This window comes from Podarcis erhardii, assembly GCF_964252035.2.
Source record: "Podarcis erhardii genome assembly, chromosome: 15".
Taxonomy (NCBI): domain Eukaryota; kingdom Metazoa; phylum Chordata; class Lepidosauria; order Squamata; family Lacertidae; genus Podarcis; species Podarcis erhardii.
Genome location: NC_138505.1, coordinates 5,375,479 through 5,401,435, shown reverse-complemented (window position 1 = coordinate 5,401,435; position 25,957 = coordinate 5,375,479). Strand labels below are relative to the sequence as shown.

At 47.2% G+C, this 25,957-nt stretch overlaps 1 protein-coding gene across 2 annotated transcripts in view; it reads left to right on the top strand.

Moving 5' to 3' along the window:
* The first annotated feature begins 229 nt into the window (after positions 1-229).
* Positions 230-25,957, top strand: part of VPS45 (vacuolar protein sorting 45 homolog) — a 58,149-nt gene continuing 32,421 nt past the window's right edge. Inside the window, exons 1-8 of one of the 2 annotated variants that reach the window (XM_081841063.1) lie at positions 230-327; positions 14,503-14,637; positions 15,535-15,595; positions 17,679-17,758; positions 19,923-19,991; positions 21,378-21,515; positions 22,861-22,971; positions 24,614-24,748. In XM_081841063.1, the coding sequence (XP_081697189.1) occupies positions 238-327; positions 14,503-14,637; positions 15,535-15,595; positions 17,679-17,758; positions 19,923-19,991; positions 21,378-21,515; positions 22,861-22,971; positions 24,614-24,748 (819 nt within the window). In that variant the 5' untranslated portion in view covers positions 230-237. Of the gene's footprint in view, positions 328-12,716; positions 12,963-14,502; positions 14,638-15,534; positions 15,596-17,678; positions 17,759-19,922; positions 19,992-21,377; positions 21,516-22,860; positions 22,972-24,613; positions 24,749-25,957 lie in introns of those variants that run through there. The other variant, XM_081841062.1, reaches the window with a different exon arrangement.

Here is a 25,957-nt window from a genome sequence, read left to right as displayed (position 1 = left end):
CCTTTGGTCTCAGCAACTGCTTCAGGGGGCAGGCCTTCCCGGAGATGAGTTGCTGTGCTCATTAGGCCCGTGCAGCTCGTGGTTTTGCAACTCCAACTTGCACTGTGTGATTTATTGCTGGCTCCCTCCTCACAATGGGACAGTGCTCCATTTGCCTGCATGGGCTAGCCTGATGATCTTTTTTCTCTGTTCCCAAGTCCTGCATCTCCTGTGTTGATTCTCCCAACAGAACCAGCAATGACATTTTGTGCTGCGGCGAACCTTTTGCCGAAAAACGCTTGGCGAGCCGCTGCAGTAGGTCAAGTGTTTTTGGGTCGCCTCCAGGCTGTCAGGATGTTTGCAGGAGGGATTCAAGCATGTTCTGGAAATATAAGGTAAAGGGACCCCTGACCATTAGGTCCAGTCGTGACTGACTCTGGTTTTTGCGCGCTCATCTCGCTCTATAGGCCGAGGGAGCCAGCGTTTGTCCACAGACAGCTTCCGAGTCATGTGGCCAGCATGACTGAGCCGCTTCTGGCAAACCAGAGCAGCACACGGAAACACCGTTTTACCTTCCCGCCAGAGCGGTACCTATTTATCTACTTGCACTTTGACGTGCTTTTGAACTGCTAGGTTGGCAGGAGCAGGGACCGAGCAACGGGAGCTCACCCCGTCGCAGGGATTCGAACCGCCGACCTTCTGATCGGCAAGTCCTAGGCTCTGTGGTTTAACCCACAGCGCCACCCGCATCCCTCTGGAAATTTAGGTTTGTGTAGTTGAAGCTGATAAAAGCACTCTATCACCTTAGCGTAACACATTCCCAGCAGTGAGTGGAGCCAGAGGCAAAAAGTAGGTGGAGCAACGGATGCTAATTTTACCTTTGTGCAGTGAGCTAGTCTCTATGCTCGAACACCCCTCTCTATCCCCCACCCAGGCAAGCAAAGGGGCAAGATCAGAGTTCAGTGGAACAATTCAGCCAGACAGAAATGCTCAAGGAGGGTGAAAAACTGGGCAAGGGGGGCTGGGGAAAGTGGGGTAGCTGGGAGGAGTCCCGAGAGAAACTTGGAAGGCCATATCCAGCTCCTGGGTGCCCTAAGGATGCCCACTTCTGCCATATTGCCAACAGATGCACTTTTAAAAAAAAGAGAGAGCCAGACTTTCTGGGGTTAGGAAAGTGGAGCAGAATGAAAGTGTAGGATGAATGACTAATGGGAACATCCTGCAAGCCGAACAGGGGGGAAAACAAAGACCAGACACGGTCTAACCACTGCGTAAGCTTTGTGCAAACAAGTCAGAATGAATGCTCAGAAAGTAGGTTGTCTTGAGGAGTCGTAGGGAAAGCGTAGAGGAAGGTGGAAGTGTTTGGGGGGCTGGTGCTTTCGGCAGGCCTGCCCGCTCCCCCTGGGAGCAAGTGATCTCTCCCTTTCCTGCTCAGCGCCAGAGTGATAAATCCTGACTAGCCTCAGAGGGCCTCCTCTGAGCCATTATAGAAAGTCAGCAGCAGGGGGAGAAATCAATACACCCCGGGGCAGACGAGGCCATTCTGCTGGCTGGTCCTCCAGCCGCAGGGATTAGATGATAAAAGCCAGGAATGCTCTGGATTCTCTGCACGCCTGAAGCCTCCCATGACATCTGTGACGGAATCACCCATCACGTTCGGGGTTCTGTTTTTGTGGCATTCAAAGACCCGCAGCCGAAGACGCGGTGGGTTATTTTGAAGAAATATACAGTGGTACCTCGGGTTACATACGCTTCAGGTTACATACGCTTCAGGTTATAGACTCCGCTAACCCAGAAATAGTGCTTCAGGTTAAAAACTTTGCTTCAGGATGAGAACAGAAATCGTGCTCTGGTGGTGAGGCGGCAGCAGGAGGCCCCATTAGCTAAAGTGGTGCTTCAGGTTAAGAACAGTTTCAGGATAAGAACGGACCTCCGGAATGAATTAAGTACTTAACCAGAGGTACCACTGTACAGACAAAACAAGAATGCTTGGATCCTCGGCTCCCTCTCCTCCAACATGTAACCATAGGAAACTGCTTTATATTGAGTCAGAGCATGGGTCCAGCTAGCTCAGTACTGTTTACACTGACTGGCAGTGTAGATTCAGAGTTTCAGGCAGGAGAAATTTCCAGCCCTGCCTGGGAGATGTGGTCATGGGAGAGACACATGCCCAGTGTAAGCTGTATATTTCATCCCGCTTTAGGGCATGTGGACCACTGGTCTGAAAATAATCCTGCCTGTTTGGTATCACCGCCAAACGATGTGTTTACACACATTAGTTGGCCAAGCTGCATTGTGAAGGGAGACCTAACCACTGGCCACTGTTGACAATATCTATTTTATAAAGTGATCGTCTTAAAGTTGTACGTTCCACTGCAAGGGTACAGCTTTCGTTTTAAAGTTTATAGGCTATGTCGACTTTCTTGACCAGGTAAAGGCCATGTTGTTTGCAAGCGCCTGGTCCTGTGTTGGTTTGGAACAACGTGGTCAGCTCACGGGCCAGCCTACATCCCTGGAGGTGTCTTTCCTTTCTTAAAATGAGGGGGAACTGCCAGGAGTCAAGCTTTGCCCAGATAAGAACATAAGATGAGCTCTCAGTGGCCCATATAGGCTCTCAGTGGCCCATATAGGCTCTCAGTGGCCCATAAGATGAGCTCTCAGTGGCCCATATAGGCTCTCAGTGGCCCATAAGATGAGCTCTCAGTGGCCCATATAGGCTCTCAGTGGCCCATAAGATGAGCTCTCAGTGGCCCATATAGGCTCTCAGTGGCCCATAAGATGAGCTCTCAGTGGCCCATATAGGCTCTCAGTGGCCCATAAGATGAGCTCTCAGTGGCCCATATAGGCTCTCAGTGGCCCATAAGATGAGCTCTCAGTGGCCCATATAGGCTCTCAGTGGCCCATAAGATGAGCTCTCAGTGGCCCATATAGGCTCTCAGTGGCTCATAAGATGAGCTCTCAGTGGCCCATATAGGATCTCAGTGGCCCATAAGATGAGCTCTCAGTGGCCCATATAGGATCTCAGTGGCCCATAAGATGAGCTCTCAGTGGCCCATATAGGCTCTCAGTGGCCCATAAGATGAGCTCTCAGTGGCCCATATAGGCCCTCAGTGGCCCATAAGATGAGCTCTCAGTGGCCCATATAGGCTCTCAGTGGCCCATAAGATGAACTCTCAGTGGCCCATATAGGCTCTCAGTGGCCCATATAGGCTCTCAGTGGCCCATAAGATGAGCTCTCAGTGGCCCATATAGGCTCTCAGTGGCCCATATAGACTCTCAGTGGCCCATAAGATGATCTCTCAGTGGCCCATAAGATGAGCTCTCAGTGGCCCATCTCAGTGGCCCATCCCCAGTCCCGCATCCTGTTATCACAGCAGCCGCCCAGTTGGTTGTAAGAACCGCCCCCAAAAGTACCTGAGCACAAGAGTACTCTCTCCCTTCCTGCAGTCTCCAGCTATTAGTATTCAGAAGCGTGATCACTAGTAGCCATTGCATAGCCTTCCCTTCCAGGATGCTGTAACCTGACAGCCCTACCCCATTTTAAAATAATTGCAATTAATCAATGCATCATAGACATGTAAGGTGTCCTGGTTGCACTTCTCCAGGGGTGATGGGAAGGCCCATTGCTCCCCCGTATCCAGGACGTTCCTGGCACTGACCAATCCGTCCTGATTCCCAGGCTAAGCCCCCCCCCCCCCCGGAGAGCCTTCAGATCGAACCCTCGCTATCTGAAGGGACCTCTCTGCTTCAGTCGGCATCAGCCTCACTTTAGTGGGAGCAGGAAGCTAGGGTGGGAGCGGTCACATGGGCACCTCAGCTGACCCGCAAAGTGAATCACCGGCTTTGTTCTCCCCCAGCCGTTGTTTATGTCCCAGACAAAAGGATTGTTTATCATTTCTGGGGACACAGAAAAGTCCAGCAATGAAAGAGAGCTCTGTGCTTTGCGAGTCCGGTCCCCCGATGAGACGGGCTTGAGTTTTGTTTCCTTGGCTTTTTATACAAAATATTAAACGCCGTGGCGGGGCGCTTCTCCACTCTGCTGCAATGTTTGTGCAATTCGGGTGGGGTGAGAGGAAGTCTTGTTTGCAAGGCTGGTCTGCTGTTTTATACAAATCAATAGGAAACAGAGCTGTTTGCATTCTGTTTGGGCTGGAGGGGGAGAGCAGGTACGTTGACAAGACGCTTTTCATAGTGTTGAGCAAAAGCATCTCAAGCAGTGGATCCCAAACTTTTTTGTCCACCGTCCCCTTGGTCCCCTAGTGCACCCTATCCTATCCTATCCTATCCTATAAATAGCAGTAACTCAGAAAAGCAGTTTTCACGACACACTAAGAATTCCAAACAGTAACCATTAATTGCACACTTATTCCAGATCCAATTAAAACTACTTAGTTTAATCAATTCAGCAAAACAGATGAACTTGATCAAGTGATAGCAGCTTTTTCAAAGTCTGAGGATCATTTAGCAGCAGGAGGCCCCATTAGGTAAAGTGGTGCTTCAGGTTAAGAACAGTTTCAGGTTAAGAACGGACCTCCGGAACGAATCAAGTACCCAAGGTACTTAACCCAAGGTACCACTGTAAGTCCTTTCATGCTTAAACAGTCAGAGAGGCATTTTGGACAAAGCTACAGGCCTCGGCTGGGACAAAGGCACATTCAGCTATCTAGCGAAATGTTGCAGTGCACTTTCCCTGCTCTCTGTGACTGACAGCCATGTGTAATGACAACCATGCAGCCATTGAAGTTTCTTCCACCCTCTTCTTTCCCAAGGTTTCAGGAAGGCAGTGCCGGATTTACATATAAGCTAAACAAGCTATAGCTTAGGGACCCACTCTCTTGGAGGCCCCCCCAAAAAATTAAAGAAAAAAACTGGATGTACATTTGCAAAATATAAGATAAAAAAACAAATAAAATAAAGCCTACATACAGCAACAGTGTTTTGTGTTGTGTAGGCTCCTATGATGTAAGTCATGGGCCCCACCTGCTAGCCTGCTCCCTAAAATATCACTGGTTTGCTCATTTCTGTATCAATTACTTTGATAAAATACACATTTTGTGAAGTGCAAATTGCTTTAGATACCTATGAGGTCCATAAATGACCATATAGCATATATTCAACACAAAAAACAGCGACAATTTGTTGTGATAAAGGACAGCTGGACATATAAAGGGCCCCATTGCCTTCAGTAGCCTGGGGCCTCATCAAACCCAAATCCGGACCTGCAGGCAGGTGACATTCCCAGACCCATCAGGGGATGTTCCGCCCTGAGCGACAAACCCTTTCGCTAAAAGGATGGGCAAGATTCCAGTCCTCATGGTGTTGCATAAAGAGTAGATTTAAGCAGGAACATTTGTTGTTGTTGTTGTTGTTTAGTCGTTTAGTCGTGTCCGCCTCTTCGTGACCCCCTGGACCAGAGCACGCCAGGCCCTCCTGTCTTCCACTGCCTCCCGCAGTTTGGTCAAACTCATGCTGGTAGCTTTGAGAACACTGTCCAATCATTTCGTCCTGTGTTGTCCCCTTCTCCTTGCGCCCTCAATCTTTCCCAACATCAGGGTCTTTTCCAGGGAGTCTTCTCTTCTCATGAGGTGGCCAAAGTATTGGAGCCTCAGCTTCAGGATCTGTCCTTCCAGTGAGCACTCAGGGCTGATTTCCTTCAGAATGGAGAGGTTGGATCTTCTTGCAGTCCATGGGACTCTCAAGAGTCTCCTCCAGCACCAGAATTCAAAAGCATCCATTCTTCAGCAATCAGCCTTCTTTATGGTCCAGCTCTCACTTCCATACATCACTAAAGCAGGAACATAGGAAACTGCATTATACCAAAGCAGGCCATTGAGGTTTGCCTACCCAGCATTGTCTGCACTGACCGGCAGTGCTTCTCCAGGTTTTCAGAATTGGGGGATATTTCTGGAGATACCGGAGATGGAGGGGCCTTCTCTGCTCACAAAGCAGTTTACCCATCAAGTTCACGGGGTGATTTGGGGCCAGTCCCTGTCAGAGCCTCGCATGCTTTACGTTTCTGAGCACAATTCAAAGTGTTGGTGCTGACCTTTCAAGCCCTAAACGGCCTCAGTCCTGTATACCTGAAGGAGCGTCTCCACCCCCATCGTTCTGCCTGGACACTGAGGTCCAGCTCTGAGGGCCTTCTGGCGGTTCCCTCGCTGCGAGAAGCCAAGTTACAGGGAACCAGGCAGAGGTCCTTCTCGGTAGTGGCGCCTGCCCTGTGGAACATCCTCCCACCAGATGTCAAGGCAATAAACAACTGTTTTACTTTTAAAAGACAACTGAAGGCGGCCCTGTTTAGGGAAGTTTTAAATGTCTGAGACTGCATTGTTTTTAATATTGGGTTAGAAGCCACCCAGAGTGGCTGGGGAAACCCAGCCAGATGGGCGGAGTATAAATAATAAATTATTATTATTATTATTATTATTATTATTATTATTATTATTATTATTATCTAAAGGGGTCGTGCATCAGGACGTAGCTGTCTTCCGGTCTCCCTGCTCCAAGCTTAACAACCTGTTGAATTTTCTTGTGCAAAATGACCATTGTCTTTGTACCCGACGGATTTAGAACCATGAGGGCTAGCAGGAGAGCAGAAGGTCTAGATTCTGCCCTCGGCAGCATCTCGAGGTACATCTGGGTCTGTCTGGGAGAAAACAGCTTCCTAACATCAGGAAGGGTGAGCTCAATTCCTCCTCAGGCCTAAAAGCAGGTGGCTTCGTAGGGATATTTACTGTCTCACGGCAAGAGGATGCCACAGTTTTGCCCCCCGATGCTCTGTGTCAGCTCAACAAAGGGAGATTATCATCCCAGCCCGGAATCGAGACAGCCAGTGACTGATGGGGAGATCACGTGAGTTCGCCGGTGGCCACAAGTCACCACAAGGGAAGGAGTGCGATAAAGAGGATAAGTGAAAGGAGATAAACACACGCGAACAGATGGCCGCCCGATACGCGAAGATGCTCAAGGAGGGGGGAAGCGAGGCCTTTCATGGGGGTCGGTGCTGATCTTGTCCCAGCTGTGTGTGGAATCGGACAGCAGTGGGATGGCCTTTCATAAGACCGAATTTGGGGAGGGGGGAGATATTCACACCGGCGCTGATTTGCAGAGAAGCCTCTGTGCTTCATTTTTGCAGCCAAAGCCAGAATTCCTAGCCTGGGGCTCCTGGTTGCGGCCACAGGAATGAGCGGAAACAGCTTTATACTGAGCCGGACACTTAAGAACATCAGGCGTTGCTGGCCGAGACCAAAGGAAATCCATCTTAGCACAGCCTTTCTCAACCATAGCTGTCAACCTTCCCTTTTCTTGCAGGAAATTCCCTTATTCCAGCACCGTTTGCCGCTGCTATCCCGGATTGTTAGATATCCCGTAGACTGTCCTCGGGACAGGTGAGGCGCTGATCCCTTATTTTTGAGGCTGCTGATCCCTTATTTTCAAATATGAAAGTTGACAGCTATGTTTCTCAACCTGTGGGTCCCCAGAAGTTGGACTACAACTCCCATCACCCCTAGCTAGCAAGGCCGGAGCTCAGGGATGATGGGAGTTGTAGTCCAACAACATCTGGGGACCAACAGGTTGAGAACCGCTTCTAGCCCATGAGTAGGCAAACTAAGGCCCAGGGGCCAGATCCGGCCCAATCACTTTCCCAATCCGTCCCGCCGACAGTCCGGGAATCAGCATGTTTTTACATGAGTAGAATGTGTCCTTTTATTTAAAATGCATCTCTGGGTTATTTGTGGGGCAAAGGAATTCGTTCATTTTTATTTTTATTTTTCAAAATATAGTCCGGCCCCCACAAGGTCTGAGGGACAGTGGACTGGCCCCCTGCTGAAAAAGTCTGCTGACCCCTGATCTAGTCTAGCATCCTGTTCCCACAGTGGCCAACCAGATTCCTGTGGATTCAAGCGTGGGAGGAAGCCCTCACCCCTCCTGAAGTTTGCCGCTACTAATATTCAGAAGCGTCACTGCCTCCAGTTGGTTAGCAGCCATCAATAGCCCTCTTCTCCTTGAATGAGTCTCTTGTCCAGCCCATTACCACCTCCAAGCACCTGTTCAGCCCCCGGGCAACCCATGTACACCATTATGCAATTTTACGACATCTAGGGCATCCATTGTATGGGTAAATCCATGCGTCACATCCACACTGCACATTTTAACATCGCATTTAAAGCACATGGCTTTCCCTCGAATAATCTTGGGGATTGCCGAATGCCTCTCACAAAGCATTCCCTGGGGATTATCGAGTTGATTTTTGATTTTTATTGTTATTCATGTTTTTATACTGTATTTTATGCTGCTTTTATAATTAAGTTTTAAATTTGTTGTTAGCCGCCCTGAGCCCGGTTTTTGAACCGGGAAGGGCGGGGTATAAATAAAAATTTATTATTATTTATTATAAAGGCACAATTATACATTATACAGCTTCCAGAGAATGCTGAAGAAAAGGAAACTGGAGGAAAAGGAGAGAAGAGAAGAAAAGAGGGAGTGGAAAAAATAAAAAGGAGTGTCCTGTCAGTTGCGTAAAAGAAATTATTCAAAATATTCTCTCTAGAATGACATCCAGCTGATCTACTTTCTGCTAGACAATGTTTTCCCAATCTTCCAATCCAAATGTCTCAGATTAATTCATTTTCCTTTTTACACAAAAAGTCCCAAAGGAACCACATTTCCCCCCCCCCCCAAAAAAAAGTTTGCTTCTAAGCCCAATGCACCCGTGAATCGCTGGAAGTGCAACAAGCTGGTGTCCACTGCCTTATAAGCAGTGTGTTAATCTGGTCCATAATTGCATTTTGTCGGGATTTTTCCCCCCAGGGAGCCTAGTGTGATTTAAAACGCTTTAATCGTATCAGGAAAGGGCTCGTCGTTTTAATTGCTGCCTTGTTTCCTTGTAAATGTTTCCTTTATAGCATTGTTAGCGACAGGGTTTTCAAATATATGGTCTCAGGGAGACACTCTTTCCTAGCAGCCGTTTGCCATTATGCTGGGGTTGAATCTAGCAGAGCAAGATTCATGCGGCAATTTGCAGCTGATTTACTGAACTAAAACTCTCACACCTGGGGGGAACGAATGTGATATTTTTAGAAGTATGTAAGAAGAGACAGCAGTCACGAAATTAAAAGACGCCTGCTTCTTGGGAGAAAAGCAATGACAAACCTAGACAGCATCTTGAAAAGCAGAGACATCACCTTGCCAACAAAGGTCCGTATAGTAAAAGCTCTGGTTTTCCAGGAGTGATGTGTGGAAGTGAGAGCTGAACCATAAAGAAGGCTGATCGCCGAAGAATGGATGCTTTTGAATTCTGGTGCTGGAGGAGACTCTTGAGAGTCCCATGGACTGCAAGAAGATCCAACCTCTCCATTCTGAAGGAAACCAGCCCTGAGGGCTCACTGGAAGGACAGATCCTGAAGCTGAGGCTCCAATACTTTGGCCACCTCATGAGAAGAGAAGACTCCCTGGAAAAGACCCTGGTGTTGGGAAAGATGGAGGGCACAAAGAGAAGGGGACGACAGAGGACGAGATGGTGGGACAGTGTTCTCGAAGCTACCAGCATGAGTTTGACCAAACTGTGGGAGGCAGTGGAAGACAGGAGTGCCTGGCGTGCTCTGGTCCAGGGGGTCTCGAAGAGTCGGACACGACTAAACGATTAAACAATGAAAGAAGAGTCCTGCTGGGTCAGGCCAGCGGCTCCTCTAGTCAAGCACCCTGTTCTCGCAGCGGCCAACCAGATGCCTGTGGGAAACCCACAGGCGGGATTCGAACACAAGATCCCTCTCCTTTCCTGCGATTTCCAGCAACAGGCATCCAGGGGCGTCACTGCCTCTGACCGTGGAGGCAGAGCACAGCCATTGTGGCAGGGAGTCATTGAAAACCTTTATCCCCCATGAATTTCATAGGATCACAGAATTGGGGCACCCTGAGGGTCATCTAGTCCAACCCTCTGCAAATGCAGGGACATATCGCAGCCATTCCATACAGGGATCAAACCGTCAACCTTGGCGTTACCAGCATCATGCTCTAACCCACTGAACTATCCAGATGGGGGGGCGGGATTATGTCATATATAAAGGTAAAGGGACCCCTGACCATTAGGTCCAGTCGTGACCGATTCTGGGGTTGCGGCACTCATCTCACTTTATTGGCTGATGGAACCGGCGTACAGCTTCCGGGTCATGTGGCCAGCAGGACTAAGCCGCTTCTGGCAAACCAGAGCAGCGCACGGAAATGCCGTTTACCTTCCCGCCGGAGCGGTACCTATTTATCTACTTGCACTTTGACGTGCTTTTGAACTGCTAGGTTGGCAGGAGCAGGGACCGAGCAACGGGCGCTCACCCCATTGCGTTGATTCGAACTGCTGACCTTTTGATCAGCAAGCCCTAGGCTCTGTGGTTTAACCCACAGCACCACCCGCGTCCCACATGTCATATATAGGATAAGGTGAAATAGTGAAATCAGTAGAATGGAAATAAACCTCATAATGGGAAAATAAAAAGAAATTTTATTGGACATTAATGACAATATGAATTAAAACAAAATGCAATTGAGGTAATTAACAGTATTTGTAAATGAATATTGACAGACAAGAAGATTTGTATATACAGAAAGATTTATTTGTATACAGACACCGTATGGACAAAGATGGAAGAAAAACAATATACAAAATGGACAAAGATAATGCGAAAAATTTAGAGGTGACATATAAAAAAGCCAGAAGAAGGAAGGAGGAGCTTTTCAGGATGTTTTAGATACAGTGGTACCTCAGGTTAAGTACTTAATTTCTTCCGGAGGTCCATACTTAACCTGAAACTGTTCTTAACCTGAAGCACCACTTTAGCTAATAGGGCCTCCTGCTGCTGCCGCGCCACTGGAGCCCGATTTCTGTTCTCATCCTGAAGCAAAGTTCTTAACCTGAAGCACTATTTCTGGGTTAGCGGAGTCTGTAACCTGAAGCGTATGTAACCTGAGGTACCACTGTATTTGTCCAGTTCTCTTTCTGACGCTGTCCAAGCTTGCTGGCCGGCAGGGCCTCCTGCAGCAGTGAGTTCCATCGTGGCAGCTTGGGGAAAAAATAAAAATGACAGCTGTGTAAAAACCCAGCAGGACCCAGGAGGGAACTACTGTACTGTGTGCAGTTTGCCCATCGCAAGATAAACAAGAGTTGCTCCAGTGGCACAGGAGGGCAGGATTTATCCATGAAACTATGTAAACCTATAAATAGCGGTGGGGAAGTGAAGGTGGCTTGGGTTTATTGCGCACAAGCGCCTTTATTTCTTTCTTTCTTTTAATTCTGTCTCGCCATGCCAGGAATAGCACCTAATCCCAAAATGTTAGGAGATTAGGCAGTTTCTCGAAGGCAGCATTCAAGCCAAGCAACTTGCCCGCCACCAAGCAGGGGGTTTTGGGGGGAGAGAGACCCCTGTCTGCTCTCAGCCGCTGTTTATTTCTGTGGGGTCACAAGAATGAGGCGTGAGGTTGAGCCCCGGAGACACAAATTGTGTCGCAGAAGGAGCAAGACGTCCCGTCGTGCCCCGGTGACGTCACTTGCTTATTTTTGGGATCTGCCCAAGGTGGCGTTTAATCCGACGGGGACGTCTGTCTGCAGCTTCAGACATCTTGCGGGGGGGGGGGGGCTAGGAGGACAATGTTAGCTCATGGGTTTAAAAGTTTGCCGTCCTCCCAATCTTAAACAATGCACAATCTCCTCCTGACTATAACTGAGCTTTTTACACCAGGATGAAACTGTTCAGCTCGCAGCGAACTAAGTTCTACTTGGCGTACACCCATTGACATTAATGGACCTAAGTTGCCCGCCGTGGCCATTGATTTCAGTGGTTCTAATATGAGTACCTCTGGAGAGTCCCATGGACTGCAAGAAGATCCAACCTCTCCATTCTGAAGGAAATCAGCCCGGAGTGCTCACTGGAAGGACAGATCCTGAAGCTGAGACTCCAAGACTTTGGCCACCTCATGAGAAGAGAAGACTCCCTGGAAAAGACCCTGATGCTGGGAAAGATGGAGGGCACAAGGAGAAGGGGAGGACAGAGGACGAGATGGTTGGACAATGTTCTCGAAGCTACCAGCATGAGTCTGACCAAACTGCGGGAGGCAGTGGAAGACAGGAGTGCCTGGCGTGCTCTGGTCCAGGGGGTCACAAAGAGTCGGACACGAATAAATGACTAAACAACAACAACACATTCTGCATGGACTGGTTGCAGGGCAACACGTGCAAATGGCTTGAGATACCTATTAGATCCATAAATTACCATATAGCATATATTCTGCACAAAAAAACAGGACAATTTGTTGTTGACAAAGGATAGCTGTACTTAATTTCCGTCCGTAAGGAGGTAAGGATCAGGCCCAAAGTGGGCTCATCTAGTCCCCGCATCCTGTCCTCACAGCGGTCAACCAAACGCCCCCATGGGCAGGATCCGAACCCAAGACCCAAGTCTCCTCTCCTGGTGTTTCCAGCGAGCGGCATTCAGATGCATTGCTGAGCATAGCACATCGTTCCAAGCAAAAATTAGAAAGGAAAGCAAACTCGCTCAGCGACTCCTCCGGTCTGAAAGCGCCCCCTCTCGGCGCGCTGCGGAAACACCGAATGAGATTTGCTCCTTTGCAAACCCAGCCTTTGCAATGTCAGCCCGGGAGGCGCGGAGGCTTCTGGGAGATGTAGTCTCCCACTGCTTGCAGCTGCAACCGAGTCAGCTGGAGAACTACAGCTCCCAGGGTTGCAAGAGCCAAGAGAGAGAGAGAGAGAGAGAGAGGAAGAGAAATTGGGTAGCTCTTCCAGGCTTGGTGCAAGGAAGGAAAAAAGAAAAGGGAAAAAGGGGGATCCTGTTTAGTTGCATTTCTTTGCAAAAAAAATTAAGGGGTTTGCACCGGGAGGGAAAATGAACGTGGTCTTTGCAGTCAAGCAGTACATCGCCAAGATGATCGAGGAAAGCGGGACAGGCATGAAGGTGCTTCTGATGGACAAAGAGACGGTGAGCTCGGAAAGGGGGAGGGAGGAACGGAGGAACGCTCCATCCAGGCCAGTGTTGCCAGCACGGGCTGGCAGCAGCAGCAGCTCTCCAGGGGTTTCAGGGCAGGGGTAATTCCCAGGCCTTCAAGGATTGAGCCGGGGATATTTTGCATGCCAAACAGGGGCTCTCTGGCACTCAGATCCAGCCCGTCCCCTAAAACTGAAATCAAGATTCCAGTCCTCATGGGGGTTCTAAATGGACTGATTTGAACAGGTGGGCAGGTGGAGGTGGCGTGTACTGAGATCATTGGCCCATGGGGGCTCAGTAATGTCTACAGTATACCTGAAGGAGTGTCTCCACCCCCATCATTCTGTCCGGACACTGAGGTCCAGCTCCGAGGGCCTTCTGGCAGTTCCCTCATTGCGAGAAGCAAAGTTACAGGGAACCAGACAGAGGGCCTTCTCGGTGGTGGCCCCCGCCCTGTGGAACGCCCTCCCACCAGATGTCAAAGAGATAAACAACTACCTGACATTCAGAAGACATCTGAAGGCAGCCCTGTTCAGGGAAGTTTTTAATGTGTGACATCTTAGTGTATTTTTGGTCTTTGTGGAAGCCGCCCAGAGTGGCTGAGGAAACCCAGCCAGATGGGCGGGGTACAAATAATAAATTATTATTATTATTATTATTATTATTATTATTATTATTATTATTTAGCTGATTTCCAGCTCTGAACTCTTGTGTTTCCTCATTTCAATTGGTCACAGTGTGGGGGGGATCTTTCTTTCTCCTGAATGCAGGGCGTTGGACTTGATGGCATTTGCGGGGAGTACCTTGTAACTCCGCAGTTTTGTGATTCGAAGACTCCCTGCTCTAATGGACCGCACCCCTGACACGGTGGGAGTTCGAGTCCTGCAACATCAGAGTCCTTCAGTGGAAGACCTTCTCTTAATAAATAATAATAATAATAATTTATTATTTTACCCCACCCATCTGGCTGGATTTCCCCAGCCACTCTGGGTGGCTTCCAACAAAATATTAAAATGCAATAATTCACTAAATATTAAAAGCTTCCCTAATCAGGGCTGCCTTCAGATGTCTTCTAAAAGTCTGGTAGTTGTCGTTCTCTTTGACATCTGGTAGGAGGGCGTTCCACAGGGCGGGTGCCACTACCAAGAAGACCCTCTGCCTGGTTCCCTGTAACTTTGCTTCTTGCAGTGAGGGAGCCGCCAGAAGGCCCTCAGCGTTGGACCTTAGTGTCCGGGCTGAACGATGGGGGTGGGGACGTTCCTTCAATCCCACCACCCTCCCAGACCCACTAGGTGGGGACAAGGGAGAGGGCCTTCTCGGTGGTGGCTCCCCCCCAGACAACTTTGGTGCTCCCTCCCTGGAGAAGCCAGACTGGCTCCCTCCTTGCTGTTCTTTGACCAGCAGGTAAAGACTGTTCTGTATTGGGAAATAATCCATAAGGAATTGAAAAAAAAATCCAATTTAAATTTTAAAAATCCGATTTTTTAATTATTATTTTTAAAAAATCATTGATTTTTATCCACCCTTCTCGCAGACCAGTATCGTGAGCATGGTGTACACGCAGTCGGAGATCCTGCAGAAGGAGGTGTACCTCTTTGAGCGCATCGATTCAGCCAATCGGGAGAACATGAAGCACCTGAAAGCCATCTGCTTCTTGCGGCCCACCAAGGTGAGACAGGGCAGAAGGGAGCCTCTGCCAGAGGTGGGGAAACATCTGGGAGAGCCATCCAGATGTTTGGGGCTCACTTCTCCCCATTAGCCTTCAGGTCCCTGGAACTTGCATGTTTATTGATTTCAAACCAGAGTGGATTTGGTTTAAACCACTAGTCAGTAAGACTTGATTTAGATCATTATTTATTTTTTTTTACAGAAAGACTCATTCTTGCAGGTATAATCTTAATATCCACAACCAGATGAAGGTTTCGTTTTTTGAATAATAAATTTTCAGAGTAGTTTTTACGGTTATATCAGAACTCACTGACTTGGTTATGCTATTAGAAATACATTGACAGATAATTATGAAATTATTGTGAGGTTTAATAAGTGAACTGTTTATATTGGGACAACTTTCCTGTTGTACTTTATTGGAAGAAGAAAAATAATCACTTCCTTAATAAGAATTTATTTAACTAAAGCAATAACGTTATAGCATATGTGTCCATGTTTGTTAACTGATGTGGTTAAACGATTAAAACAAACTTGGATTGAGTTTTAGCATACATGAAAAACTTAAACCCTCATTTCCTGTTGAATAGCCTTTGGACTATAATGTAACTTAAATAGAAAACTATCTTTAGAAAGATTTTTTTCTCCAAAAGCATTTTATTTAAAAATCCAGTTTAAATCCCAAAAAATCTGATTTTTTGATATATATATATATTAAAAAACATTGATTTTTTTACCCACCCTGTTTCAAACCCTAAAGGTGGGCGACGACAACCAAATATATAGCTATATAAAACAACTTGAAAATTACCAGGAGTGAGATGAAATACTTTGCTTTCTGTAACTGGTTTAAGGACTTGATTTCTCGCCTCACTGGTTTCTGGATGGGTTGTCCTTTCAGGAAAACGTGGATTACCTCATCCAGGAGCTGCGACGTCCAAAATACAGCACCTATTTTATTTGTAAGTACGGAAAGCCTCTCGGTATGTTGCATTTTCCTGGCAGCACGGCGTAGTGGTTGGAGCATCACCCTGAGCTGCTTGGAGAAGAAGGTGTCCTAGAAATGCAAAAAATAAAAAATAAATTCTCTCCTGACATGTTTCTTCATCATCATCATCATCATCATCATCATCATCATAATTATTTTTACCCCGCCCATCTGGCTGAGTTTCCCCAGCCACTCTGGGCGGCTTCCAGCAGAATATTAAAATACAGCGGTACCTCGGGTTACATACGCTTCAGGTTACAGGCTCCGCTAACCCAGAAATAGTGCTTCAGGTTCACAACTTTGCTTCAGGATCAGAACAGAAATCGTTCTCCGGTGGTGTGGCGGCAGCGGGAGGCCCCATTAGCTAAAGTGGTGCTTCAGGTTAAGAACAGTTTCAGGTTAAGTACGGACCTCCGGAACGAATTAAGTACTTAACCCGAGGTTTTTGTTGTTGTTTAGTTGTTTCGTCATGTCCGACTCTTCGTGACCCCCTGGACCAGAGCACGCCAGGCACTCCTGTCTTCCACTGCCTCCCGCAGTTTGGTCAAACTCATGCTGGTAGCTTCACGAACACTGTCCAACCATCTCGTCCTCTGCCGTCCCCTTCTCCTTGTGCCCTCCATCTTCCCCAACATCAGGGTCTTTTCCAGGGAGTCTTCTCTTCTCATGAGGTTGCCCAAGTATTGGAGCTTCAGCTTCAGGATCTGTCCTTCCAGTGAGCACTCAGGGCTGATTTCCTTCAGAATGGAGAGGTTTGATCTTCTTGCAGTCCATGGGACTCTCCAGAGTCTCCTCCAGCACCAGAATTCAAAAGCATCCATTCTTCGGCGATCAGCCTTCTTTATGGTCCAGCTCTCACTTCCATACATCACTACTGGGAAAACCAGAGCTTTAAGGATACGGACCTTTGTTGGCAAGGTGATGTCAGGTTAAGAATAGTTTCAGGTTAAGTACAGACCTCTGGAACAAATTAAGTACTTAACCCGAGGTACCACTGTACAATGATTCACCAAGTGCTTCTTTTTTATGCATGTGTTTGCTGCCTTGGACCTCTCCTTTGAGAGAACGGCACATCTTTTAAGAATAAGCGGTTCTCATTGATAGCTGCATTAATCACAAACCTTCGGTTATTTGGGGATGGCGTGAGCTGACCCAAACAGGCCTCTAGAGGTCGTCCTCGGCTTACGCAATCGCCCCGATGGAGCAGAACAGCTGCTTTGGTTTGCAGCCTGCTCCTGGAAGACTTTGATGGGGAGAAAGTCAAGAGTGGATAGGGCCCATGGACTATATGGAACTTGCCGAACTGACTGGGAGACTCCGAGACCAGAGAGAAGAGACGGTGGAAGAAGGTTGGAAGAAGTTTAAAGAATATCTGGAAAAAAAATGTTAATATTTAAATCTTAGAATAGCTTTGGAAGTGGATACAGGATGTGGGGTTAGAAGTAGAAGACAGTGTATTTTAAAATAGTATTATTTGTAAAGGATAATATGTGAAGATTGTTATGGTAAAAGTAAGTGTGTTAAAAATGGTTAAGAATTATGATATATGTAAACTGCTAAAGATGAGGTAAAATGAAAATCAGATAGGGGGGGACTTGGGGAAGCTCACCTAACAATGTTTAGGGAAAAAACGGATAAGACAAGAATTTGTTTGTACAGTGGTACCTCAGGTTAAGTACTTAATTCGTTCCGGAGGTCCATACTTAACCTGAAACTGTTCTTAACCTGAAGCACCACTTTAGCTAATGGGGCCTCCTGCTGCCACTGCGCAATTTCTGTTCTCATCCTGAAGCAAAGTTCTTAACCCGAGGTACTATTTCTGGGTCAGCAGAGTCTGTAACCTCTGCTGACCCAGCGTATGTAACCCGAGGTACCACTGTATTGTTTGTTTTTCTGTTTGTGTTGTTTATTTGCGTTATAAAATGAATTAAAAAAATTGGGGGGATGGAGTGGTTAGGGCCCACCGTGGAACAGACCCACATCCCACCCAGCAACCACTTTTTCCCCCTTCTGTCTCTCGCTTATCCTGCTTCCTTTCTCTCCCTGCCTCCTTCCAGATTTCAGCAATGTCATCAGCAAGAGCAACGTCAAGTCTCTGGCCGAGGCGGACGAGCAGGAAGTTGTGGCAGAAGTCCAGGTATGTCTACGGTCAACGAGCCACAAGTCCAGGAAGTCTCTTGGTTCCTTTTTTAAAAAATATATATATTTCTACTTTTCAGGTTTATACATTCCACTAATTTTAGAATCATATTGACATTTCTAAACTTGGCTTCCTTCCCCTTCTTTCTGCGGCTCCTTAAATTTATTTTTAACATCTTCTGCATATCCACATTAACTTAATTTAGTCATTTATTCATCTTCTTTAAATATATACAGTCGGACCTTGGGTCCCGAACGCCTTGCGAGTCGAACGTTTTGGCTCCCAAACATTGCAGAATCAGAAGTGTGTGTTCTGGTTTGCAAACATTCTTTTGGAACCTGAATGTCCGATGCAGTTTAGGTGGCTTCTGATTGGCTGCAGGAGCTTCCTGCAGCCAATCAGAATCCGCACCTTGGTTTCCTAAAGTTTCGGAAGTCAAACGGACTTCCGGAACGGATTCCGTTTGACTTTCGAGGTGCTACTGTACTCTTATGAAATTGCATGTTATTACAATAATATTGTCAATGATCTTATCTGTTTACAATTTAACTGTAAATAATTCCATAAACTGTTTCCATTTTTTTACAAAAAAAAGTTATGTTGATTTCTTATTCTTCCAGTAAGTTTCATCGTTTCTGCATATTCCATCAGTTTTTGTATCTCTGGGCTTCCTTTTTGAGGAAAGGCTCCCTGCTGAATGAGGGAATTAAATTTACGGCCTGTAGTGCATTAAAAGAAAATACTATGAAAATGATGTATAGGTGGTATTTAACACCAACTAAATTGGCTAAAATGTGTAAGATGAAAAAAAAGGAATGTTGGAAATGTAAAGAAAAAGAAGGAAATTTCTATCATGTGCTGGACTTGTAGCAAAGTAAAAAACTTCTGGGATTTGATTAGTAATGAATTAAAGAAAATGTACAAAAGTACATTTGTTAAAAAACCAGAAGCATTTTTACTGGGTATAGTAGGGGAGAGAGAAACCAAAAATGGAAAAAAACAGGAACTACCAACAATTGAAGAGTGGCAGATGAAGAAGATGGAATATGCAGAACTGGCGAAGCTGACCGGGGAAATCCGAAACCTGTGTGATCAAGCTTTCCAAAAAGACTGGGGTAAATTTATGCAGTATTTAAAGGACAATTGCAAACGATCAACAACACTAGCAGGATTGAATGAAGACGACTTGTAATGTTGATGACCCTACCTATTTACATTTTCTTTAAAAACGGACAATGGGAATTGTATAATGTAAAGAGGAAGAAGTATAAATGCGAGGACATTATAAACAATTATGGTAACCATGAGACTTGGGTGGGGGGTGGGAGTCGAGTACCTCATATGAGCAAAAATAGGGTGAAAAATGAGGAAGTGCTTATAAACTGTAAAATGGAAAACTTAATAAAATATTATAAAAAAAAGAAAGTATCCCTGCTGCTTTGGAGACGTAGAGGCGGACTGGTGCTGTTGCAGTATAATCTAATGCAGCCCCCCAGGCCCTTAAGCCTCTCCCCTTGCCCAACTCTTCATGATGCACCAAATATAATAATAATAATAATAATAATAATAATAATAATAATAATTTATTATTTATCCCCCGCCCATCTGGCTGAGTTTCCCCAGCCACTCTAGGCGGCTTTCGACAAAATATTAAAATACAGTAATACATCAAACATTAAAAGCTTCCCTTCAGATGTCTTCTAAAAGTCTGGTAGTTGTTCTTCTCTCTGACATCTGGTGGGAGGGTGTTCCACAGGGTGGGTGCCACTACCGAGAAGGCCCTCTGCCTGGTTCCCTGTAACTTGGCTTCTCTCAGTGAGGGAACCGCCAGAAGGCCCTCGGTGCTGGACCTCAGTGTCCGGGCAGAATGATGGGGGTGGAGACGCTCCTTCAAGTATATAGGACCGAAGCCGTTTAGGGCTTTAAAGGTCGGCACCAACACTTTGAATTGTGCTCGGAAACGTCCTGGGAGCCAGTGTAGGTCTCTCAAGATTGGTGGCCGCTCCCATTCACCAGTTTAGCTGCCGCAGTGACAAACCCTGCCCCTGCTTTATACCCAACCTCGCTTTGCCACATGTTGACACCGGGTCTGGTCACTGGAGTTGAATAGCTTCTTGGGCATTGCTATGACACCGAGTCTCTCCTGTTTCTCGCCTGGCAGGAATTCTACGGAGACTACATCGCCGTGAACCCGCATGTGTTCTCTCTCAACATCTCTGCCTGCTGTCAGGTAGGTGGCGTGAGAGGAATCCCGGTAAATTCCAGGCCGCCTCACAACTCTCAGCACCAGTTCCCAGGATTCTTCAGGGGAAGCAGTGGCCGTCCAAAGGGGTGTGATAACCGCGTCAAATGTCTGGAGGCTTCAACAGTCACCTAGCAGCAGACTAAGCAAGATGTTTTGTCATAGGAGAGCCGTCTTGTCATGGGTTCATCACGGGGTTGGACCAGATGACCCCTTCCGACGCAGGTGGCGCTGTGGTCTAAACCACTGAGCCTCTTGGGCTTGCCGATCAGAAGGTCGGCGGTTTGAATCACCATGACGGTGGTGAGCTCCTGTTGCTCTGTCCCAGCTCCTGCCAACCTAGCAGTTTGAAAGCACACCAGTGCAAGTAGATAAATAGGTACCACTGCGGCGGGAAGGTAAACGGCGTTTCTGTGTACTCTGGTTTCTGTCATGGTGTCCCGTTGCGCCAGAAGCGGTTTAGTCATGCTGGTCACATGACCCAGAAAAGCTGTCTGCGGACAAACACTGGCTCCCTCAGCCTGAAAGCGAGATGAGTGCCGCAACCCCATAGTCACCTTTGACTGGACTGAACTGTCCAGGGGTCCTTTAACCTTTACCTCTACGATTCTGTAGCTGCTCCCGGGGCATCACCTAAGCAGGCTGCTGGCTGCTTTCTTTGCGTATTTTTATGTCATATTTTTATGTCGTGAACTTCCCCTGTTAACGGAGAAATCTGAGGGCTCCCTTGGACAAAAAACAAGGACACCAGCCAGGAATACCGGAGCAAAACATCAGCCTTTAGGCTTGGTCTTTATTGAAGACTGTCGCGACAGGACTCCCACCTGCCAGAAGGTGGAACAAGATGGAAGCCCCAAATAAAGAGCCCCAAACTTTTATTAGCTGTTAATCCCCATGTAAGGGACGTGGGTGGCGCTGTGGGTTAAACCACAGAGCCTAGGACTTGCCGATCACAAGGTCGGCGGTTCGAATCCCCGCGATGGGGTGAGCTCCCGTTGCTCGGTCCCTGCTCCTGCCTACCTAGCAGTTCGAAAGCACGTCAAGTGCAAGTAGATAAATAGGTACCACTCCGGCGGGAAGGTAAACGGCGTTTCCGTGCACTGCTCTGGTTCGCCAGAAGCGGCTTAGTCCTGCTGGCCACATGACCCGGAAGCTGTACACTGGCTCCCTCAGCCAATAAAACGAGATGAGCGCCGCAACCCCAGAGTCGGCCATGACTGGACCTAATCCCCATGTTACACCCCCGCAAACTACATCATGAAGATCACGGGGTGTTAATGGAACATCAGGTGGCAGTGTGCAAATGTAATAAATGAAATAAAACCAAACAGGCCTTGCTCGGCTCTCATTGATCTTTTCACCATATTTCTTTAGGGGCACAGCTGGGACCAGGCTCAGCTCTCCAGGACCACCCAAGGCTTGACCGCTCTGCTCCTGTCGCTGAAGAAATGCCCCATGATCCGCTACCAGCTCTCTTCTGAACCAGCCAAGAGGCTGGCAGAGTGCGTCAAGGTTCGTTCTTATTTAGTAAAAGTATTTGTATGACACTGCCTAGTGAATTATTATTTTTTAAAGAGAACACCAGGGCAGTGCTCAACAAAGTGCATGTGATAAATCGTAAAGCACCCTTTGCCTCTTCCACAAGTCTCTCAAGAAATTAGGGATAAGTAACATCTAATTTGGGACACGGGTGGCGCTGTGGGTCAAACCACAGAGCCTAGGGCTTGCCGATCAGAAGGTCAGCGGTTCGAATCCCCGCGATGGGTGAGCTCCTCTTTCTTGGTCCCTGCTTCTGCCAACCTAGCAGTTTGAAATCATGCCAGTGCAAGTAGATAAATAGGTACCACTCCGGCGGGAAGGTAAACGGCATTTCCGTGCGCTGCTCTGGTTCTCCAGAAGCGGCTTAGTAATGCAGGCCACATGACCCGGAAGCTGTACACCGGCTCCCTCGGCCAATAAAGCGAGATGAGCACCACAACCCCAGAGTCATCCGTGACTGAACCTAATGGTCAGGGGTCCCTTCACCTTTACCTTTACCATCTAATTCAGAGCTTTCCAAACTGTGTGTCGTGACATGTTTTGTGTGTCGGAAGCAGTGGGGAGGGGTGTTGTCTCACACAAACGCTCCCAGCCCTCCTCCCGGGGCTAGAAAGGGGTAAGTTTAACCTCTGGTTTGCTAGTAAAACTGAATTACCGTGTCAAGAAGTGATGCGTGTCTAAAAAGTGTGTCGTCAACATGAAAAGTTTGGAAAGCCCTGATCTAACTGGTTGGAAATGTTTCTTGATGTAAGACAGAGCTTTTTATTCTCAGCAGTCCTTGTTCCTCTGGAGGTCTCTCAGCTGTTGTGTTTCTCTAGACCTTGCAAGTCACGAGCGCCACACTTTTTGCTCTCTCGTTTCTTAGGACGGCACCTTGAACTTACCTGTCTTACTGGAAATATCTGGATAACCAGCTATATCATTTCTTCTCTTGACTATATGATCCCGTGCCAACCTTGGTTCAGTTCGGTTTCGTTTTTATGCTCTTGTCTCATAAGGTTCTATTTTGTTATTTGGGTTATATATTAAAACGAAAACACTTTTATTTGAATTTGGGGCCCATCTAGCTTAGTATTGCCTACACTGGCTGGCAGCAGTAGCTCTCTAGATTTCAGGCAGGGGCCTAACTGGAGATGCCCCTGGAGACTGAACCAGCAAGACAAGCAATTGCTCTCCCACTGAGCCAAAAAAGTCACAGGCCAGTCTTTTTTGCCTTCCAGTGCCAGGGTAGAAAAACTAAGTTTGCAATCCCTGTGCAGAGGACCTTTTCAGACCTTAACTACCTGGCTTGCCTATTCCTTTCCTCCCCTCCAAACAGCAAGTGATCACGAAAGAGTATGAGCTTTTTGACTTCCGTCGCACCGAAGTCCCTCCGTTGCTGCTGCTCCTGGACCGCTCGGATGACGCCATCACTCCACTCCTGAACCAGGTGAGAGCCTCGTTCCTCTCTGTCGCCTTGAAGCTGTCTTTAAATGGGAATCTGTGGATCTGCCTTCTACCTGGGAGGAGGAGGAGGTGTCGGAAGCCAGAGATCTTAGCGAGCAGAGAGTCTGTGGCAGAGAGCAGTCCGGAGGAGGGAGGCCAAGAGGCAGAGATGAGAGGCACAGGTGTCTCCCCCTCTTGCTGCAGCAAGCTCCCCTCCCTCCTGGCCTCCCAGGACCAGGAGAGGCATGAAACGGGAGGAGCAAAGGCAGGTGTGATGGCATAGCCTCAGATTGCTTCAGAAAACGTCCAGAGAGGATGGAACTTAGTCCCCACAACTGCCTCATAGGCAGGGCCATCTTTTATATATATATTTTTATTGAACAGTTTTAACAAACAAATTATCAATCAATATAACCATTTACATTTCCCTCCCTTTTTATCCCCTCTCCCCAGGACTTCCCTCAGCTTCTCTCTCCGGTTTCTTTGCACATATTATCCTCTGCATATTGTAAAATTGTACATATCATTGCCTTATTTATCATATAGGCAGGGCCGTCTTTACCCAGGGGTGTAAGGTGTGTGGGGCACCCAGGCGCTGAATTCTGGGGGGCACCTGCTGCCCACCACTGAAGCCGCCGAAGCTCTTATCTACCTGTTAGGAAATAAATAATTTTGATCAAGCTAGAAAAACAAAATACATATATACCTAGATATTACCGAAATATATACCTACTGTTTCACTAAAGGACTTTCGACTTTGTGCACTTATTTACCAAAGACACGCTGCGCCAGCGGCGATGGTCATTCACAACGGTGGCACTTCGCAGACTCAACATTGGCGCTTGTCATTCTCAACTGTGCCATGCATGCAAAATTAACTAAATTTGGGGACGCTGGGCGGATCTTTGCACCCTGGCAGCACAAATGGTACTTGCTCATAGGGGCAACACCGACTGCTTATTGGCCTGGCACTCCTGAGCACACCTTGTTTTTTCTGATAAAGAGTTTGCCTACTCGGTGTGATTTATTGCTAGCCCGCCCCAACACTAAACCAAGCGCCACTGGTCCATCTAGGTCAGCATTGCCTACACTGGCTGGCAGTGTCATGGTCCGGTTCATGGGCGATCAAAGTCCTGGCTGGGGACGTCAGGACTATGGGGAAGATGGCGGGGTGGGAGCAGGAACGGGGGTCCAGAAGCCAGGAGTCAGGAAGCCAAGAGTCCGAGGGTCAGAGAGCTGGGAGTCAAGAAGTCAAGGGTCCGAGGATCAAGAAGCAAGGAGTCACGAAGTCAGGGGTCCGAGGAACACGAAGCAAGGAGTCAAACGCAGCAAGGCAGGGAATGTGTTGCTGTGGCAAAGAGTCGAAGGGAAATGCTGACTTATATCCCTTCCCAGCTCTTGCCACCAGGTGCAGTAAGTTACCAATTGGCCTCACCTGTGCGGCCTCACCTTGCCTCTTCAGAACAAACTTAGGAAGGCCCCAGTCTTGGTCACAGGGTCTGGCTTCTGCACACATACCCGACAGGCAGTGGCTCCCTGGGGTTTCAGATGGAGATGTTTAGAGATGCCTGATGATCCGTTTCCTAAGTTTTGGAGCTTTCCTTCCTTCTGCCTACTCTGCTAACTCTCTTTTCCTCTCTGCGTAGTGGACATATCAGGCAATGGTCCATGAGCTGCTTGGGATTAACAACAACCGCATCGATCTCTCGCGAGTCCCGGGCATAAGTAAGGACCTCCGGGAGGTGGTCTTGTCGGCCGAGAATGACGAGTTTTACGCCAACGTAAGTCTTTTGGAAGGTACCTTTTATCACATGTGGTGGTCATGTAGGGTAATAAAGGCTTTCTGGGAAATGATATATAATGAACTGAAAAAAACGTTTTAAATAACTTTTGTTAAAAAACAACAACAACCCAGAAGCCTTTTTGTTAGGAATTATAGGTACAGTGGTACCTCGGGTTAAGTACTTAATTCGTTCTGGAGGTCCGTTCTTAACCTGAAACTGTTCTTAACCTGAAGCACCACTTTAGCTAATGCCGCGCCGCTGGAGCATGATTTCTGTTCTCATCCTGAAACCAAGTTCTTAACCCAAGGTAACCTGAAGCGTATGTAACCTGAAGCATATGTAACCCAAGGTACCACTGTACTGATATCCCAAAGGAACAGAAAAGACTCTTTATGTATGTGACAACAGCAGCATAAATGCTATTAGCCCAGAGATGGGAAGAAGAAAGAAAGAGGAATGGCAAACCAAGCTGTTAGGACTACGCCGAAATGGCAAAACTGACCGGAAAGTTCAGGAACCAAGAAGACAAGAAATTCAATAAAAAATGGGGAAAAAATTATAATTTATTTAGGAGACCACTGTAAGCAGATGAAAACATTAGCAGGATTTTAATCTCACTTGTAATGGATCAAATACTATGGACAATATGGATACAGTGGTACTTTGGTTCTCAAACTCCTTGGTACTCAAACACTGCAAACCCGTAAGTAAGTGTTCCACTTTGCGAGCTTTTTTCAGAAGCCAAACGTGCTCCGTTTTGAGTGCCACACTTCCGTTTTCAGTGTCACGCTGAGGTCTGCCTGTTTTTGCTATTTATTTTGCGTTTTTGTTTTCGCGGCTCTTCTTGTTTTTGTGACTGTGTGCAATCCAGTACAGCTACTGATTGATTGACTGTGTGACTACAGTACATTGTCTATTGCTTTCATTTTATGACTCAGCGGTTTCGTTAGATAGTAAAATTCATGTTAAATTGCTTCTTTGGGGTTTGTTTTTAAAAGTCTGGAACGGATTAGCCCACTTTGCATTACTTTCTATGGGAAAGCGCGCCTTGGTTTTGGAACGCTTTGGTTTTGGAACGGACTTCCGGAATGGATTAATTTTGAGGACCGAGGTACCACTGTAGACATAAAATACAGATTATGAAATAATATGCAGTTGAAAATATTGACAATAGAATCCATGGAGGTGATGGGGGAGAAGTCCCGA